The sequence below is a fragment of the Melozone crissalis genome, unplaced genomic scaffold, assembly GCF_028551555.1.
Source record: "Melozone crissalis strain CALT ecotype California unplaced genomic scaffold, PUWL_Pcris_2 ptg000009l_1, whole genome shotgun sequence".
Classification (NCBI taxonomy): Eukaryota; Metazoa; Chordata; class Aves; order Passeriformes; family Passerellidae; genus Melozone; species Melozone crissalis.
The window spans coordinates 19,728,189-19,747,407 of record NW_026535787.1 but is presented as its reverse complement, the minus strand read 5'-3'; the positions used below and the strand labels follow the sequence as shown (position 1 = coordinate 19,747,407).

At 42.2% G+C, this 19,219-nt stretch overlaps 1 protein-coding gene across 1 annotated transcript in view; it reads left to right on the top strand.

The window, feature by feature from the left end:
* The window catches only part of MYH15 (myosin heavy chain 15), a 63,367-nt gene that overhangs the window by 38,950 nt on the left and 5,198 nt on the right, over positions 1-19,219 (top strand). The window contains exons 20-38 of the mRNA XM_054270251.1: positions 760-827; positions 2,259-2,346; positions 2,576-2,693; positions 2,920-3,043; positions 3,724-3,860; positions 4,237-4,492; positions 4,927-5,169; positions 5,796-5,972; positions 6,477-6,622; positions 7,210-7,300; positions 8,267-8,656; positions 9,626-9,752; positions 10,883-11,001; positions 11,485-11,681; positions 12,723-13,072; positions 13,626-13,750; positions 15,124-15,239; positions 17,217-17,409; positions 18,076-18,279. Coding sequence (XP_054126226.1) covers positions 760-827; positions 2,259-2,346; positions 2,576-2,693; positions 2,920-3,043; positions 3,724-3,860; positions 4,237-4,492; positions 4,927-5,169; positions 5,796-5,972; positions 6,477-6,622; positions 7,210-7,300; positions 8,267-8,656; positions 9,626-9,752; positions 10,883-11,001; positions 11,485-11,681; positions 12,723-13,072; positions 13,626-13,750; positions 15,124-15,239; positions 17,217-17,409; positions 18,076-18,279 — 3,269 coding nt within the window. The remainder of the gene's footprint in view (positions 1-759; positions 828-2,258; positions 2,347-2,575; positions 2,694-2,919; positions 3,044-3,723; positions 3,861-4,236; positions 4,493-4,926; positions 5,170-5,795; positions 5,973-6,476; positions 6,623-7,209; positions 7,301-8,266; positions 8,657-9,625; positions 9,753-10,882; positions 11,002-11,484; positions 11,682-12,722; positions 13,073-13,625; positions 13,751-15,123; positions 15,240-17,216; positions 17,410-18,075; positions 18,280-19,219) is intronic.

Genomic DNA, 19,219 nt, shown 5'->3' with positions numbered 1-19,219 from the left:
ACCTTCTGAAAGGGAAAAGGCTGTGGATAATTGCATCAAGCACATTTCACTCTTCACTTCTTTTATGTTGACAGGTGACATAATGACAGATCTCCTGGGAATGATCTAATGGCCCACTGCTTAAGAAAGCTGCAGCAGCTGCTGTATATTTTTGGGTCCTGTCATGAACCTGTGAAACTTTGTAAAGGTCTTGTCAGAAACTAGCATTCCTTGGGAGAACATGAATGATTCTGACTCCAAAGCTTAGAGCAAAATTCAAGGGATGCAAAGTTACTATTATTTCCCTCTATTCTAGACAAATCTTGCACAAGTTCAGCGTCTGCATAGCAGAAAATCGGTTTCTATACAGTACAATGTGCAGTACAAATTTTCTGTAAGCATTATTTTTCTCTAGGTTTTTCTACATTATCTCACCCTATGAAGCTTTTAACAAACTACAAATTACTTTTGTTAAAAGTTTTTTTCTGCCATATTCATATTTATGGGCTTTTCTGCATAAGAAATGATGAAGCATAAATCTGAATTGCAAATGCAATCCAGAAAGTTTACAGTGGTCTTTGACAAAATTCCTAACTATGGACAGAGAGCTGCAAATGTGTGATGTATCACACATGATTTTCAGAATGTCTTGTATAAAATTTGAGCAATCAGAGTCTTTTAGTCAAATAGAGCAGCACTATTAAAATGGTCTGTTTTCCACACTCTGCCTGCATCCCTTACTGAGATATGGTTTGGTTTATGCTTCTTTTTTCTCCTTAGGTGACCAGGGTGGAGAAAAGAAACGCAAGAAGGGTGCTTCGTTCCAAACAGTGTCCTCGTTGCACAAGGTTTGCAACCTCTCCTCACCTGGTGGTTTGAGATGAGACAAGAATGTTAAGAGCTGTAATGGACAGGGAAAAATTGAAATCCAAGATTGAAATTTGACTTGTGGACAGTTATTGACCTTGGCTAAGGAAATACACTGCTATTAAAACTGCATGCCAGGGGCTGCTCCATTTCATCATCTTGGACCAGTCAGGACATTGTTTTTTATACTGTGTCTGAGAAAGATTCACAAAATGAAGCCAACAACCTATATCACTTATTTTGTTGCTTACAGCTTCATGCTTGTCTCTGGAACAGGAATTGATTACAAGTAATTTGCTAGTCCCTATCTGATTACTGCTTGTAATTGGATCCTAGGATTAGAGCATGGAAAACAAAAAGTTGTTGAATGAAGTGGCATAAAGCCTTTTGTTTCCTCAGTTATTCCCTTCTTCTGGCACTGGCATGTGCTCCTGGTGGAAGCTGTCATTAGGAATCATGGCTGAGGGGAAAATGGGGCTATTTAACTTTTTATACCATTACTACCATTTCTATGGGTAACAATAAAGAAGCTGTAATGCAGGTAAACCTCAGGTTGGGAAGGATGTAGTTGCCCACTAATCATGCCATTTTATCTTGTTTGGAGATACTTCCCATGAAGGGAAATCACAGGAAACAGAGATCTGTATCTTAGCAGCTGATGAGGTATAAAGGGGGTTGAAGGGGCACTCAGACAATAATTAATAAGCCACAGATAGAAGCCCACTTTCCAGCACACAGGCAGCTGTTAGTACCCAGCTCAGACTGTTGTCCTGACTGGCGTATGAGGACTCTGCAGTTTGCACAGATGTGCTGATGGCATTGCATTCCACCTCCCATGGTCTCCATTTTCTACTTACTGAACAAAACACTTTCTCCAGAGCCTGGTGATCACTGAATGGTTGGCTTCTTCTGAGCTAGCTTGCTGTCTGCACAGGACATGTCTGACTAAGACCAATAAAGGGAAAATGTTTTGCCAGGAGACAAAACCCCAGCCTTTATGAGGAACAGGTGGAAAATGTGGTGCTTTCCACCTTTATGAGGTGGAAAATGTGAGCTCTTCCCACTGAGTGGGGAAGTGACTAGGCAAAGATGCAGTTGGCTTTACTAAAATGCTCCAGCAAACGATGCTGAGTCTTGCTTGCTGTTCATCTGGGGTTTTGAATTTCTGAGGTTGTAAATAAAACACGTATCTTCTTTGCTAAAACTGATGTGGAATCCTATAATAATGTTAAATCGTACTTTGGTTTATTTGAACATATTTCTCTCTAATAATTTTGGTAAGCTTATCATTTTGTCAGAGAATTTTTAGAAAAATGAGCTTCTTAAATTAACAACCATCAAACCAAAGAAATAGTGGTTGGAATTCCACTAAACTGCTAAAGCTAATAATCTTTTTAATGTGTTTGTTCTAGGAAAATTTAAATAAGCTGATGACTAACCTAAAATCTACAGCCCCTCACTTTGTACGATGCATTATCCCAAATGAATCAAAAACTCCAGGTAGGAAAAAGACAGTGGTCTTAAAATTTTAGAATATTTCACTCTGCCATTTTATTACTTACTTCTGAGTCACCAGATTGTACTTAAATACTGTCTGCACTTTTTACCTAATTCAGTCATGTTGCTCTCTCAAGAGATGACATCTCACATTTTCCAATTTCCTTGGGGAAATGAAGATGAAGCCCTGTGGAGAAACTCCTTTTAATTTAGCCTTGTTTTCCCCCTGCAGGGGAAATGGATGCATTCCTTGTTTTGCATCAGCTCCGCTGTAATGGTGTCCTGGAAGGCATCCGCATTTGCCGGAAGGGTTTCCCAAACAGGGTGCTTTATGCTGACTTCAAACAAAGGTACTGCAGAGCTATGACTGTCTCCTGTTCCATTAAAGTTTACCTTCCATTCAGTTCGCCTGACTTGGATGGCAGAATCCTGCTCTTCCTTGTGTCTGTGTAGATACATGGCAGGAGATTACCCTGGGTGTTTTGGTTTGGGTTCTTTAAATTTTGGGGGAAGAGGAAAAAAACCCTAAAATGTAATCTAAGCCGATTTTATACATTTTTCATTTGTTATTAACAGGTACCGCATCCTGAATCCAGGAGCAATCCCAGAGGATAAGTTTGTGGATAGCAGAAAAGCTGCTGAAAAACTGATGGCATCTTTAGATGTTGACCATACCCAATATCGTTTTGGGCACACCAAGGTAACCAGAAAAGACTACAATTGCTTATGTAAAGAGAAAAGTGATAGATCTGGTATTTAATTTGCAGAATAGGACACTGCAATTTCTGGTGGTAGTGTTTAATGGGGATTTAATAATAGAAGAAACCAGTAAAATAGCAGCAAAGTGATAGTAAATTCTAAGCTGTGCTAGAGGAAATTCAACTCTCTGGCTCCCACAGAGCTTTTATTACAGCAATTCTACAAGCAGACACAGCACCAGCTGATGCTCCATGCCCCCTAGTAAAACAATAGCTTATTTAGTATAATATAGGTACATTCAAACACAGATGGACCACAAGATCAGCTGCATCTTTTGAAATGAAGCCATGTGGAATTCTCACATGATCCCATTAGTAGGGATTTCTGGGAGTTAGGAGTTGTGGTTCAGCTGACCTACTTAGAACCCTGCCACAGCTGAAAGGTATTGTGGCAATAAAATAGTTTGGCCTATTCAAAACTGGGGAGATAAAACCCAGTTTTAAAACAGCTCTGGAACTGTACAGTGAAGTCCCTTATGCAAGCAGTATTTGGCCCTCTATACTCGCCTAGGTTATAATGTGTCAATAAGAATAGAGGGTGAATCATTTCAGCAAGGTAGCTGACATGTAGCTCTGATATAAATCCTTCTTTGCGGTGAACTGACATCTATGCATGCACTAGGTGTTCTTCAAGGCTGGTCTCTTGGGCCATCTAGAAGAAATGAGGGATGAGAGACTTGCGAAAATCTTAACGATGATCCAGGCCAGAGCACGCGGCAGATTGATGCGGATTGAGTTTCAGAAGATAGTGGAGCGCAGGTATGAAGGCACCCCCTTAAATCTTAGCAGATAATAGTAATTACCATTTAATTATAAGTTGAGTAGAGCTATTAATTACAGTCCCTAAGGCTATAGATAACCCTAAATTAAAAGCTTTAAGTGTATGTGTGATAAAAATAATAGCAACTGTATATTAATTGCCTGCAGCTTTGGTGAAAATGCGATTTGGAAATTTTTTGTGTCTCTGAAAATTAAGAGATCTGGAGGAAGTTTCTTGTATCTCTCGGAAATTAGTAAAGGTTCCTAATATTGCTCAGAAAAAAACAATGAAATTGACTGAGAATGAAAACAAAACCCTTCACTTTTTCAATTCAGGCTAAGATTTAAGGAGTTTTTTTGTTTTCTCTTAAACCAGGGATGCCCTTCTTGTAATTCAGTGGAACATCCGTGCTTTTATGGCTGTCAAGAACTGGCCTTGGATGAAGCTTTTCTTTAAGATCAAGCCTCTCCTGAAGACTGCAGAAACTGAAAAGGAGATGGCCAATATGAAGGAAGAATTCTTGAAACTGAAGGAGGCCCTGGAAAAATCTGAAGCCCGGAGAAAGGAACTTGAGGAAAAGCAAGTCTCCTTAGTTCAGGAAAAAAATGATTTGCTTCTCCAGCTCCAAGCTGTGAGTGCTCATATAGATTTATATACTTATTAGACATTGTTTGAAACTCAAAGGTTTACAGACTAGAGTGTTAGTGGAATTTAATAAAAATAAGCTGTTGATACTGCCAGAGCCTTTCCAAAACTCAGAGTGGATAGAAGTTCTTATGTTTTAGCATATAACCAGGTGGGCTAACAATGCAGATCTCAACAGATTCTGTTCAAGGTAGTGTCCACAGCAGTGACACATGCAAGTAGTCTGGTATGTGACTGGTCATGCTCACGACTATCTCATCCTTCTTTGTTAATTACTTGTCTTCTGAAATCAAGAATAGAAAATTTTCCTTGCACTACTTTGTTGCTTTCTATCAGGCTCCCTGACCAGTTACAGGCCAGGGGACAAGTGAGGGAGAAAAAAAGTCAGTCATTGCTGTTCTCTTCCTTGTGCCACACCAGGAGCAAGACACTCTGGCAGATGCTGAGGAACGTTGTGACTTGTTGATTAAATCCAAGATTCAGCTGGAAGCCAAAGTCAAAGAACTGACAGAGAGGGTTGAGGACGAGGAAGAGATGAATTCTGAGCTGACTTCTAAGAAGAGAAAACTGGAAGATGAGTGCTCTGAGCTCAAGAAGGATATTGATGATCTCGAAATAACACTTGCAAAAGTAGAGAAAGAGAAACATGCTACTGAAAACAAGGTACATTCAGAACTTCACCATGTATTCAAAAGAGGCTGGGCATGGATTACCTTAGCGAGAAGTGCTACGGGTCTTCTGATGGTTTTACACTGTTTGTTACACAGGCCACACTGAAGGATCAGTAGATACAGTAATTTGACTTTATGAGGTAAAAATTGTTACCTCTGAGCCTAAGTTTCCTTTTTTTTTTTTTTGAAGTGAGTCTTACTTCACTTCAGCTAGAGAATTATACCTATTTGTGGCATTTTTAAAGTAAACAATCTTCTGCTGTAGCTACGAACTCCTCCAGATGTCCTCCTTAAAGCCTGTCAATGGAAAAAGCTCATCTCCTGCTCTTCCCAGAGACATTCAGAAGCTGGAGTCTATCAACAGGAGTGACTCTGAAAGGAATTTAGTATGTTTGAAATAATGTACTACCCCACACCAAAAACTGGCAGACATTAACTCCCTTGACGGCAATTTAATTCAAAAAGCCGTGAGGTGCTGGGAGGGGAGAGATCCCTTTCTTTCTCTTGTTTTCCTGCTTATAGGTTCAGATCAGATAGTCATTTGAGACTATTCAGACCAGAAAGACATTTAATCCCTTCCTTCAAAGTCTTACAAACACATCTTCCTCTCTCATCCAGGTCAAAAATCTGACAGAAGAAATGGCAACTCTTGATGAGAATATCAGCAAACTTACCAAGGAGAAAAAGTCCTTGCAGGAATCTCATCAGCAAGTTCTAGATGACCTGCAAGCAGAAGAGGACAAGGTCAACACACTGAGCAAAGCTAAAGTGAAACTGGAACAGCAAGTGGATGATGTAAGCTGGCTCTTCCTTTATGTTTCACGAGGCTTGTTTGACCATCACTTACAGCAGACCTTTCATGAGCCTGAAAGGTTGCAAACCTTTGAAATATATTCCCCTTTTAGAAATGTACTCGTTGTACTGTCTGTAAAAGTTATAATTACAGAAACACCACCAAAATTGATCTGTGTTCAGCCTTTCAAAGGATTGCAATAACAAGGGAAAATCCTCCCAACTTGCACTTGCAATGTAACTGGCATGAAGTCAAACAGAACTTCACTGTTAAGAGAACTGTAATGCTTGCACAAATCTAAAGCATGGACTATTTTGTTCTATTTCTTTAGCCCCATATGCCCACTGGCTGCTAGAAAACAAAACTTGTAAACTAGGATGCTTGTGCTTCTGCTTCACAGCTCACTAGAACTCAGCACTAGCTCACTAGAACGGGGCACAGCCTACATCTGACTGTTGTAAACCATCTGTGTTCAATATATTTATTAAGTGACTTTGCTCCTAAAGCTCGAGGGATCACTGGAACAAGAGAAGAAAGTGAGGATGGATCTAGAAAGGGCAAAACGCAAACTGGAAGGAGATTTGAAGCTGACACAAGAGAGTGTCATGGACTTGGAAAATGATAAACTGCAGATGGAAGAAAAGCTGAAAAAGTAAGAAGTTGATTATGTTGTACCAAATAAAGCAGCACAGTTACAGTGTCATTTAGGAGCCTTCAGGTGTGTCATCCTGTTCTGATGGTAGCTGAAAGAAAATTCCATTATGAAAATGTGTAGCCAAGGAGGGAGGCAAAAAACCTCTTGTGTACATGAGACCTGAAACACTAGAATTCATTAAACTTTCTTACATTAAAAAAAGCAATCCAGAAACTTATTAATGCTTTTCATTGCTTGGAGGAGAAAGCTGAGGAAATTCTATAAAGTTGTTAATTCTAACTAACCGTGGTAGTATTGTTAGGAGACCTGACTGTTAAATATGTTTTTCCATTGAGTCTGAAAATAGCGTTGCTTTTGTATGACACAAAGAACCAGAAATATAATTGCACAAATGCATGCAGAGGCTTGGCTTGGAAACTGCTGCTCAGAGAAAAATGTGTTTTCATGCAAATTGCAATACATGAGAATTGTTTTAATTTTTAGATACGTTAGAAGTTTTATTGAACAACTCTTTAAAAATTTAAAAATCCTAACTTGAAGCTTCAAGGCAAATTGTCACAGTAGGATTTTCCTTTCTGTGCCAGGAAAGAATTCGAAATGAGCCAGCTGAATTCCAAGATAGAAGATGAACAAGCAATAGTGATGCAGCTGCAGAAGAAGATCAAGGAGCTTCAGGTCAGCTTGCTTTTTTATTGTATATCTTAGGACAAGTTTCTCTTTGCGCCTCACTGAAAGACCTTGCAGAAACTTTTCACAGCTAGCTGCAGCTCCTCTTTGAGGCACAAAGTGGTACATCTCCATAACTTCCTAGGCAGATCCCTTTTTTTTCCTCAGGATGGTTGCTCTATAATGTCTCCTCCCAGTAGCAGGACAGATGACCACAGAATGGTAGTGGTTTCAGGCAAGGCAGAAAGGCTCTGGTGGCTTTTTTTAAACAAATAATATTGTTCCAAACCATGGAGGCGAGGGTAGTTACTGGAGAGGAACTCAGCAGTGATAAGCATAGATTCGAAATTTAGAGAAAAGTTTAAAACACAGAGAAAATTTCCTACAGAAATTAAAAGGCCGAGGAAATTCAGCACAGTCCAAACACAATGTCTGGACCCCAAAAACAACAGCTCCACCTTTTTTGTTAATAAAGAATATTTGTATAACTTGGATGTAAAGTGCAGACTGGTGAAAACAATCTTATAATAAAAAAGACTGTTTCCAATAAATATCCATAATTCCAATATTATTCGTTATGTGGTTCTACACACTGCTGTATTGAAACCCTGTCTTAACACTTCTAGAGACAAATTACTCCAGTCACGGAAGTCTTAAAATGAGAATTTGTTGCTGTTACTCCTACTAGCATGTGACTCCTCACATGTATTTCAGCTGAATGTCAAACCTGTGAACATCAGGTCAATACAGTAGAACTATATGTCTTGAATTAGAACTTGCAGCAAGATGTGACTCACCATCATTACTGTAGCTCAGGATCTGATTTACTGGCACAAATGGGCAAGTCCATTAACTGCTGAGCTTCTGCAGTGAGGTAAAATGTGGGCTGGCAGAGGGTTTAACAGTTTGTAAGGTGCCTCATGGTCTTCTGATGGGAATAGCACTGACCCAAAGGTGTTCATTTTTCTCTGGCAGGCTCGTATAGAAGAATTAGAAGAAGAGCTGGAAGCAGAAAGAGCTGCTCGAGCCAAGGTGGAAAAGCAGAGATCAGATCTGGCCCGAGAGCTGGAGGAACTGAGTGAGCGGCTGGAGGAGGCAGGGGGAGCCACAGCTGCCCAGCTGGAGATGAACAAGAAGCGCGAGGCGGAGTTCCTGAAGCTGCGGCGGGACCTGGAGGAGGCCACGCTGCACTACGAGGCCACGGCCGCCACGCTGAGGAAAAAGCACGCGGACAGCGTGGCCGAGATGGGGGAGCAGCTGGACAACCTGCAGAGGGTCAAGCAGAAACTGGAGAAGGAGAAAAGCGAGCTGAAGATGGAAGTGGATGATCTCTCATCCAACATGGAGCAGATGGTCAAGGGAAAAGTAAGGGTCCTGAGGCTTCTCAAAGCCCCCCAGGTCATGGGTAGCTAAGGCTGGTCTGAAGGTTTCCCAGGACACCTGCTATGGCTGAAGTGCTTTAGAAGGTGGTGTCTTGTATCATGTCTTCCTTACCCAGCTGGTGGTACAACCCTTCTTCCCTAGAGATGGGACAGCAATTAAGATGGCTTGTCTGAAGCACACAGTGTTTCAGTCCCAGGCATATTATTTATCCATGCATCTCAGGGCACAAGAACATGCCAAATCAGGCTCCTCCAGGCTGGTGACAACTGGAGTCATGACATCCAAGTCAGGATATCTCTCACCCTAAGCAGAGTCTTTTCAGATCCTGCCCTTGGTTCACAGTTTTGATCCATGTTAGCACAGAGTGCAAGCAAAGGCTTGCATGATCACACAATGTATTTTCACTTCCTACAGCAGAATTGTGGATTTTGTTTCCTGAGTATATAATCTCAGTAGCTTTCAGAGCACTCGAAATAGATTTCTTTCAGTGCAAGGAAATGCAAGGAAAAGAAATGTCAGTATTTTCAGAGTTAGAAAGCTGTCATCAAACCCAATTTATGATAAATGGCAATTAAAGCAGAATCAGTAGAGCAATTTTCATTGGAGGTGATTTTCCCATCTAGCAATTATGAAGTGGCTATGCCTGAACTTCATAGCATGTGACTGCTGCTGAAGTTCTTGCAGAGCCTTTTTACACTGTTGCTTACATCCAGAACACAGTTCAGGGAAAACAAATGGGGAAGGGGATCTAATGGGGAGTCCCATGTCCTGGGATCATAGACATGGGGCTGCTCCTCCCTGCTCTACTACTGTGATATTTGTGTCTTTGCTATCTGCCATTCCTCTGAAAGACAAACACACAGAAAAAAGGATACATTTTGAAGGCTAGAGCTTCCAAATTATTGCCAGGAGGCTACAACTTTCTTTGTCTTTTCTCCTGATTCCCATTAGGCCAACGCAGAGAAGCTTTGTCGCACTTATGAAGACCATCTGAACGAGACAAAAACAAAACTGGAGGAAATGACTCGCCTCATGAATGACCTCACTACTCAGAAGACCAAACTCCAGAGTGAAAATGGTATGTGCATGTTCTGCCCAGATAGAGTGTTTCCCAGGAATTTATCAGGGCACCTCTGTACTGCATCAGTGAGATGTGTTCTGCAATGGCATCTGCTCTGAAGGTGGCAGGATTGGGACTGCTGAGTGGAGCAGTAGCTTTGTGTCTTTTGACATTTCTATCCTCAGTATTCTTATAACCTCGGTGGGGGCACCTTGCCTTGGACTGACTTTTAAAACAAACCCATACCCACATTTATCAGCATACAGTGATACCGTCTCATGAGCCAAAATGGATGTGCCAGCTCGGAACCCAGGACAGGCCAGGCTGCCTAGATACCTATTGTTTCAGGAACAAGGATATGTGCATCTAGAAATACTGGAGGGAAAAAGGAGTTGGGCCTGTGTGAATCCCATCTTCCTCAGCCTGACCTTGAGCACTGCACCCTAGAAGATGTTCACATATCCTCTAAATACCACATATCCTCTAACTTCTTGCTACCTTTCTGGCCAGAGCAGTATTATTTAATTTCTGCATTCTCATCAGATACCATTGTTCTGTGTCCTTTCAAAGACATATTTTTCATTTACTGTTAGTTGTAACTTCTGTGTTTCCTGTAAGACTGGTTTTCGCCCTGCAGTGACACACTTCCTGTGCCCAGTGAAGTTTTCCTTATGTTTCATCTGTTCTGTATACTGGTCTTTGGGAGGTTCTCAGGGTTCTTTGCAGTCCTCTGAAAAGAAGTCTGTAGAAAAGCAATATAAAACAGTGAAAAAAAGTAAAACCAGCTACAACCACCCTTGAAAGTAAGCATCAGTATTGTCTAATCCACAAACTGAAGTAAAATTAATGAATCAAGCTATTAACAGTACAAAAAACCCCAAATGACCAAACAAGAAAACTCAAGTCATTAAACCCACCCAAAAAAAGGGGAAAAAAAGAGAAAATCTGAGAAAAACTATCCTGGTGAAGTATCTGATGGTTACAACTTTGGAAGAAGCTTCACAACAGGTCAATCACAATCACTGTGAGTTCTTTTCCTCAGCAGAATTGGACAGGTGGAGCTACTATTTTTGACTGCAACTTTGTCATTTCATCATCTTGCTCTTTTTTTGTTTGTTTGTTTGTTTATTTGTCAAATCTTGTGGCAGGTGAGTTTACCAGACAACTTGAAGAGAAGGAGTCACTGATAAGTCAGCTGTCCCGGGGAAAAACATCCTTTACACAACAGATTGAAGAACTTAAGAGACAGCTAGAAGAGGAAAACAAGGTAATGCTTTATCTGTGTCCCATTCCTTGAAATGGAATGGCAAAAAGTGTTCATATTCATGTAGCCTAGATAAAAGCTGAAATGAGGCATAGGCGTGACAATGATTGCTACTAATTGTACTGATCTAAGTTCCTGCCCCTGACTGAGGCATGTCACAAGAGAAAAGTTTGGGAAAATCATTGGCATACATAAATGCTAAATGAAACTTACCCAGGAGGACAGCCAAAATCTTAGATCTTACATGTTAAAAGTTTGGGTTGTTTCTCCAAAGTTGTTAAATTATCCTCAGTCTTGATGTCTTTCTCCTCATGTCACCAGTTAGGGATAACTTCAAACAATTTTCACCTCACTTGACCTGGACTGTCAAAGACAGAGGCAAAAAGGAAAAAAGAAGCTTAAGCTTCCATTTGAATTTCTAGGGGCTGTTTGTTTTGGTTTTGCTGTAGGTAACATTGGAATGTTATGGCCTTTCTATCCCTGCAGTCCAAAAATGCTCTGGCTCATGCCCTGCAAGCAGCCAGGCATGACTGTGATCTCTTGCGGGAGCAGTATGAGGAGGAGCAGGAAGCCAAGGCAGAGCTGCAGCGGGCTCTCTCCAAGGGAAATGCAGAAGTGGCACAGTGGAGAACAAAGTATGAGACTGATGCCATTCAGAGAACTGAGGAACTGGAAGATGCCAAGTGAGTTACGAGGGCTTCAGCATGCCCTTGACTGGCGGAACCGGGTCTTATTGTGTGCTAAGGAAATAGGGTTGGAAAATTTCCTGGTTCGAAAGTCCCTCTGACTCAATGCTGTAATTTTGGGCTGTCCTTCTCTTCTTCTTATTGCTGGGCAGGTCAATGTTTCTGCTGAGTGCTTGTCTCTGGAGCAGTGGCTGTGGATACAGGGGTTAATTTGATAGCCAACAAAATTAGATAGTCCTACTTAGTTACGTCACACTCTCTTACATTGCCCCAGCCCGGTACTATGTTTCCTTGGTCTTGATTTGCCCTTCCCACTGGGAGATGACGGCTGCCCTGGGAAAGTAGGGCAGAAAGTCATGTTGGTTCACACTGTACAGCTACTCCCAGTTACCAGGCTCAGGTTGCTGGGCAAGGTCTCTGAATATTTCCAACTTCTACCTCTGCACATCTCCGATCTGCAGGATCTTACCACACTTTCAGCCTATTTTCCTAACGTAGTATCTCCACAATCCTCTTTCTAGGCCATCCTTTCTTTCCAGAACCTCTTTTTGCCAGGACTCCCTAGTTTCCCAATCTAAATAGTCTATGAACAAAAGCCCAGGGAATGACCAGCCTCCTAACTGGTGGTTGTCTCATATCTCTCATATTTCTTAATTGGAGGAAAATGACACTGTCATTTAGAGCAGGTCTTACAAAAAATTTACAACCAGCCTGTACTGGTTACAGCTAGTAAGTAGCTAGCTGGTGCCTGAGAGTTCAGAAGTTCAATTTCAAATATGCACAGATACACACAACATAATGCTTTGCCACATACCAGTATTCATAATTTAAGCTGTTTTTTCCCATCATAGCCCCTTCTCTCTAGAGGCTCAACTTCCCTTTCTGTTCCTCTTCCCCTTGCCCCACCCTCATCCTCACCCCCTCCCTGTTTTCCCTTTCAGAACTGATTAACTGAATTATTGCTTTGGTGTCAGTTTTTCTGGATAACACGGCCGCAAGTGACACTTGGTCACTGCACTGTGTCTTCCCACCTGGTAGGAAGAAGCTCGCTGCTCGCCTGCAAGAGGCTGAGGAAGCAATTGAGGCAGCCAATGCCAAGTGCTCCTCTCTGGAAAAGACAAAGCACAGGCTGCAGAATGAGCTGGAAGACATGATGATTGACCTGGAGAAGGCCAACTCAGCAGCTGCCTCGCTGGACAAGAAGCAGCGTGGTTTTGACAAGATCATCAGTGACTGGAAGCAGAAGTACGAGGAGTCACAGGCAGAGCTGGAGGCTTCCCAGAAGGAGGCCCGTGGCCTCAGCACTGAGCTCTTCAAGCTGAAGAATGCCTATGAGGAGACATTGGACCACCTGGAGACTTTGAAAAGGGAAAACAAGAACCTCCAAGGTAGGCTTCATTCAGGTTCCACAGCCAGTGCAAGAGCCACATCAGCAGATGGAGGGATGCAGGTGCCCTGCAGCAGCTGTGAGGAAAGACATTTGTCTCATCCTGAGAGGAGCTTTCTGATGTCAGACACCGATGCTGCCAGTGAATGTTTTGCACATGGAGACTGGTATGGCCAGAGCAGAGAAGGCTTCCCTTTGCCCCCCTGTCAATGAAACTCACTGGCAGAGGAGGCAGTCTCAAGGGAGGAACAAGAAACATGATAGAGGTGCAGTGGATGAAGCCTAAACAGCAGAGCATGGTGTTCCTAACCTACAGATCACAGATAAAAACTAAATCACTATAGCCTCTTAAAAAAGCATTCACAAGAAAAGCTGAGCCTTCAAGTTGTTCAGGTAAAAAAATCTTGCTGTAAGTGAAAGTAAGGCAGGGCTCTTGTACAGAGGAGCCCCTGAGGTAGCAGTTTGAGGCACAGGTCCTCTATTCACACTCCATGAATTGCAGGATGTTCCAAACTCTCTGTTCGCTAAATCCATCCATTCCTCTTCTGTTTCAGAGGAGATTTCTGATCTGACCAATCAGATTAGTGAAGGAAACAAGAGCCTCCATGAAATAGAAAAAATCAAGAAGCAGGTTGAGCAGGAGAAGTCAGAAGTTCAGCTGGCTCTGGAAGAAGCAGAGGTAAGGAAAGAAAGCTCAAGGGAAAAGGGTGTCTTTATCAGGATTTTCCATCATTTTTATCTGCCCTACTTTCCCAGAGCATGTCTTCCTTCCACAGCTCTGAGATGTGGAGGATGATTATATACTCTGTCAAAAAGCTTCCCTTGCTGGGAAGAATATATCAGTTTTTGAGGGATCTAAGGGGCACAGTTTACTTTCCTGGACTGTGTGGAATGGCTTTCTAAAACTCAGTGGTATTAGGAACTAATTAACAAAAGTGATGATGTATCTTACTCTTAATGTGAAAGAAATGGGTTAATGCAGATTTTCTCTCTTTCTTGTGAATTTGAGCCCTGGCAGTCACTGCTGATGAGAAAGAATTTCCACGTGCCTTTCCCACTAATATGTTGCGGCTCCTGGTCATGATGTGTGTATTTGACTGACCTGCTGCATGTTGGCTGGAGATCAGCAGGGTTTTTGTACAGCTTTGTTTTCACAATCCTCATTCTGTTTCCCTATTCTCATGATGGAAGACTAGCTAAGCTTGTGCTAAGCTTGTACAGTTCCACCCTTCAGAGAACACTTCCCAGAATATGATGTTCAGTTCTGTGCTTCCATTCCTGTTTAGCGAGAGCAGGAGGGAGACAGAATGACACTGAGCCTGACTTATGTGAGACCTGAAAGCCAGAGGCCTTGTTATTTCTTTATGGGCTGTTAACTACTGCTTAGTTCTTCACTTCTATATGTGAGAGAAATGCGGGAATAAAGACAGGAACAAATCACTCCTGTTTCACAGACTTGTCTTCATGTTAATTGGAAAGAACGAACAGAGAGTTTTTGCATTTTGTCATACAGAGCTGATGTCTGTTATTTCTTTCCTTGAAGTCATCTTGCCTAATAAGATTATGTAACTGGGAAGTTTCCAACACTTTGTGATTTGCAGAGATTTTTGTGAGCGGGAGGGGATGGATGTGTGGACGCCTTCACTCTCCCAACAACAATCTTGTTTTAGCTTATCCCTGTCCCTTACAAGCCTGTGAATTTCCAGAGTATCTGTACAGAGGTGTGGAGCAGGGAACATCTGTTGATGTCAAAACCATGCAGGCAGAGCTGAAGTGTTGGGGTGTTGTTTGGGTGGTTTTTTGTGAGCTGTGGACTATTTAACAATTTGTTCTCTGAGGAGCTTGCTGCTCAGTTTTCCAGCTGTCAGGTTGCATTAGAAGGCAAATAAATGTGTTGTTTTGCCATGTAAGCTAGTTGTGCCCTTGCCTAGAGAGAGGAGGAGGAAACAAGAAGAGAAGTGTGAAGGGATCATGTTTGTGCTGCTGTTTGTAGTTTGGGAAAAAAAAAAAATCAATTCCTGGTTTGCAAGCTCTTGGTGTTTTCTATTTCAGGGAGCTTTGGAACATGAAGAAAGTAAGACCCTTCGTTTTCAGCTTGAACTGTCTCAGGTGAAAGCAGAGTTTGAAAGGAAACTGACAGAAAAGGAGGAAGAAATGGAAAATATAAGGTACTGTGCAGGAAGCAGCATGTTTAAAGGAAAAGTCTGAAAAAACTGGAACTATTCTCAGGACCCAAGGCAGTTAAGCACACCACAGGTAGTTATGCCAGCATAGGCAGATATTGTCTGTACCAGAAACCAAGACACCTCTGACTATCTGCCAAAGGCTGGCCCTGCCATATTTCCCTTGCTCACTTCAAATATTCCCATCACATCAGTCTCTGACAGTGTACCATTAAACCCATCATGCATAACACACTGCAGCTGTAAAAAAACTGGATGGCATAATCAATTTACAGCAGACCAGGGCCACTAACTCTGTATGTTGACAGTATGGAGGTAAGTAGGTCTAGAGATCCACACAGGATCTCCTAATCCTGTGTGAGATGGCTGCCTCCCAAGGGAACCCCCAGGCAAAATCAGCAGTACTTGCCTCAGTGGTGCTCAAACCCATGTCATCTGAGGGCATTTAGTTAATTTATGCAATTACAGCTACACTGAGTGTGGGAGGATGTGAGGAGCTTGCTATTATGTGTACACCATTTGGGTAAGCAGTGAGAATTGCAGACATGTAGAAAGTGTGAATGAAACAGGAGAGGAACTTGCAGGTAAGATGGATAAATTGGAAAAAATGGAAAGCAATTAGGTGAGAGAAGGATGGGTTTTTTTGTCTCTCCCCTCCCACCCAGCAGAAAAGCAAGTCTAAAGAGTTACACCCTTAAGAGGAGGCTGTGCTAGCCTATGTGTTTGTGCAGTTACTCAGCAAACTTCGGCCTTGAATTAGTCAGTGTTGTAATGTCATTAATTCAAGAATCATGTTATTGGTTATTGATAGGCTAAAGGGTAGGGAAGGGGAAGTCCAAGGCCCACCATGGCCAGCATACCCAGAGGGATTGATATGTTAATTGCTTCAAAACCAAGAATATTTTGGCCCTTTCACCTTCTGGTGTCCTGCAGATGTCTGGATTGCAGAGATGTCAGGACAAGCTGTGCTACTCAGTGCATTTTGCTTCAGCTTCACAATGAGTGTTCAGCAGACGTTCTGTGTTGATTTCCGGGAATCTTGGGCACAGTTCAATATCTTGCTGAAGCAACAAAGCTCTCAAGTTTTATCTTGTTGACTTGGTGATTTCCCAGAATTCCTACACTTTCAGCAGAACTTGGCCAGCAGTGAAATAAATGTTTCCATGAGTGTAATATTCTGTGCTTTGAGTAACTTTCCGGTTGCAAGAGAGCAAAACTTTCATTGTAGGATTTCTCTGTTACAGAATCAAGAAAATTAGGCTGTTTGTATCTGCTTTGTCTTTAAATTGACATTAAGCTGCCTTTCCCAGGGGGACCAGGCTGGTGGGTTTAATCACTTCTAAATTTAGATGTCCATAACATAGATTTGTATGAATGAATCATTCCCCTTAAAATTAGCACAAGAAAAGTTTTTTCGACATCTATTTTAAGACACAATAAATTGTAGCTTTTACTACAATTATTTACATGCCATTTACTATAAAGAGCACCTAGAGCTTAGAACATAGCAACCTAACTTCAGATGGATTAATCCCCTCCACTAATGCCTTCAGCAAAAGGCTGAGATGTAAATCATTCCAGGAAATTATTCAGTAAATATTTTACGAAGTGACTGTTGGGCTGCAAGTGCCTCTTGTCAGGTTCAAATCCATACTTGCTTGTGTTTACAAGAGCTCTGAGAGCACTCCTTGCTCCAGTACTGCCAAAGGAAACACAGAGAAGGATGTTAGAGGTGCTTGCAGATCAGGAGTTAGCTGAGGGTGTGAAGCACACCAGCCAGTTAGACAGCAGTGAGGCACTGCAAACTATGCATGCTATGTAAGTGTGCTACCTATGTCACTAGTCAGAAATACACTATTTCTGGAGGGGAGACACTTCAGAAAGTAAAGTACTGCTGCAAGTACTTCTGTGTCCCTGAACAGAGAGGAAAATCATTCCATTCACCCTTCATGTCCTTTTCAGGAGAAACCAGCAACGTGCCATAGACTCACTGCAGTCCACCCTGGACTCTGAAGCCCGCAGCAGAAACGAGGCCATCCGGCTTAAGAAGAAGATGGAAGGGGACCTCAATGAGATGGAAATCCAGCTCAGCCATGCTAACAGGCATGCTGCAGAGGCATCCAAGTCAGCAAGAGTCTTGCAGACACAAATAAAGGTACTGGTACCCCCCAAGCATCCAGCAGTTCTGATAGGCTGGGTTCCCTTGGTACAGACCAAACCACCAGTGGTGATGGTAATTAAGAGAGAAGCTGCTCCCAACAATGTAAAGGGAAAGCCTTGGTGATCATGTCTAGCATAAGAGAATACTGAAATGTGGATTTCCTCTCAGACATGCATAAAAGCTAGACAAGATCCAGTCATAAAACCGTTGCTGGTTGCAGCCTCTTGCAGGGGCAGAAAGCTACAGCATGAGGAATTGAAAACCTGTGATTTTCTTGTGAGCTTGCAAGGCTTTTAAAAGAAGCAGAGAGCAAGTGGGTTCTTTGGAGTACAGGGACTGTGTGTATATTTAGCTTTGTTGTTTGTGTAAACATTTGTAATAGCTTAAAAAAAAAAAAAAGTGTTTCTTGCCAAGGCACCTCTTCTGTTGTCTCCTCTTCCAGAACCACCAGCTCTTAGAGATTTGAGAACACAGATTTTTTTTCCTTCGTTGTACCACATACCACAAAAGCTATTCAGCTTATGGTTTGGAAATAAAATAAAAATATGATAAATTTAAAAAGCACTGAAATTCTTGAGGTTGATCCCAGGTAGCTGCTGCAATCTGCTTCTCTGATATAAGGACACAGGCTTGAAATGGGGTTGTGTTGCTTTATTTTAGGATCTTCAGGTGCAGCTGGATGACTCAGGACACGTGAATGAAGATCTGAAGGAGCAGCTGGCAGTCTCTGATAGGAGAAACAACCTTCTCCAGTCAGAGCTGGATGAGCTGAGGGCTTTGCTGGACCAGACTGAACGGGCAAGGAAGGTGGCAGAACACGAACTGCTGGAAGCCACTGAACGTGTGAACCTGCTTCACAGTCAGGTTGGCTTCTTCTGTGCCCTCTCCCTCGCTGGTTAACATGAACCTTCTCTGCTCCTCACTGATACTGTTTGTCCATGGCCACCACAAGTCAGACACACCCTGGCATCCCTCCAGAGGCAGAGGAGTTAAGTCACTCTGGGGATGTGCCACCTGACTCCAAGTTAGCTGTAACAGATGATTCATCCAACTGCTTTAAACAGCTTCCAGAAAAAACACTGATGGAAAATAAAAAGAGTAAATTTGACTTCTTTTATTCTTCCCTGCAGTAAAACCAGTTTCCTGCTTTAGTTAAGCTGTATCCTGGACAGTGAGGCGTTTCTCTGGAGAACAATGCAGGCACTGCTTTTGTGATGTTACTCAGCAGTGAAAAACTAGGGCTGGAATCTCACGATAGGGAGATAATGCAGGGCAGGAAACCACAGGAACCCACCTGCAGCAAAGTACCCTCTGTGCCTGCCGGTCTCCACTGAGATCAGCCTTTGGATGTTGTCCAGGTGGATACTGCCATTTCTAGGGTGCCATGGAGAGGCATGTCCTGACTTGACAGCATTTTTACTAAAAACCAAAGCTTCTCTTCACCAAATAATGGTCACAAAGAAATGAAAATGTGCTACAGGCTGGCATTGTTTTGCAGTGTTTTCTCCAGTGTTGTCTCCATTGGTGATGTTGTTTTATTCACCTCACTGGCTGATTAAGGATCATTAATTTACCAAAATGAACAGCCTTATTAATTCTTCTATTGCAGCCTATTGCTTATTATTTTATCTGAATCAAAATCTGAATATTTACAGCTTTGAGAGTATTTTTAATATTTCTTCAGTTTGAAGCTACCTATGCTGGTCAAGGCAGTCCTTACCACATACCTGTGTCTCCATTCCCAAATATTGCTCTGAGTAATCCAGAAGTGGCAAAAATCAAGAAGCCTTGGTGTGCTATGGTA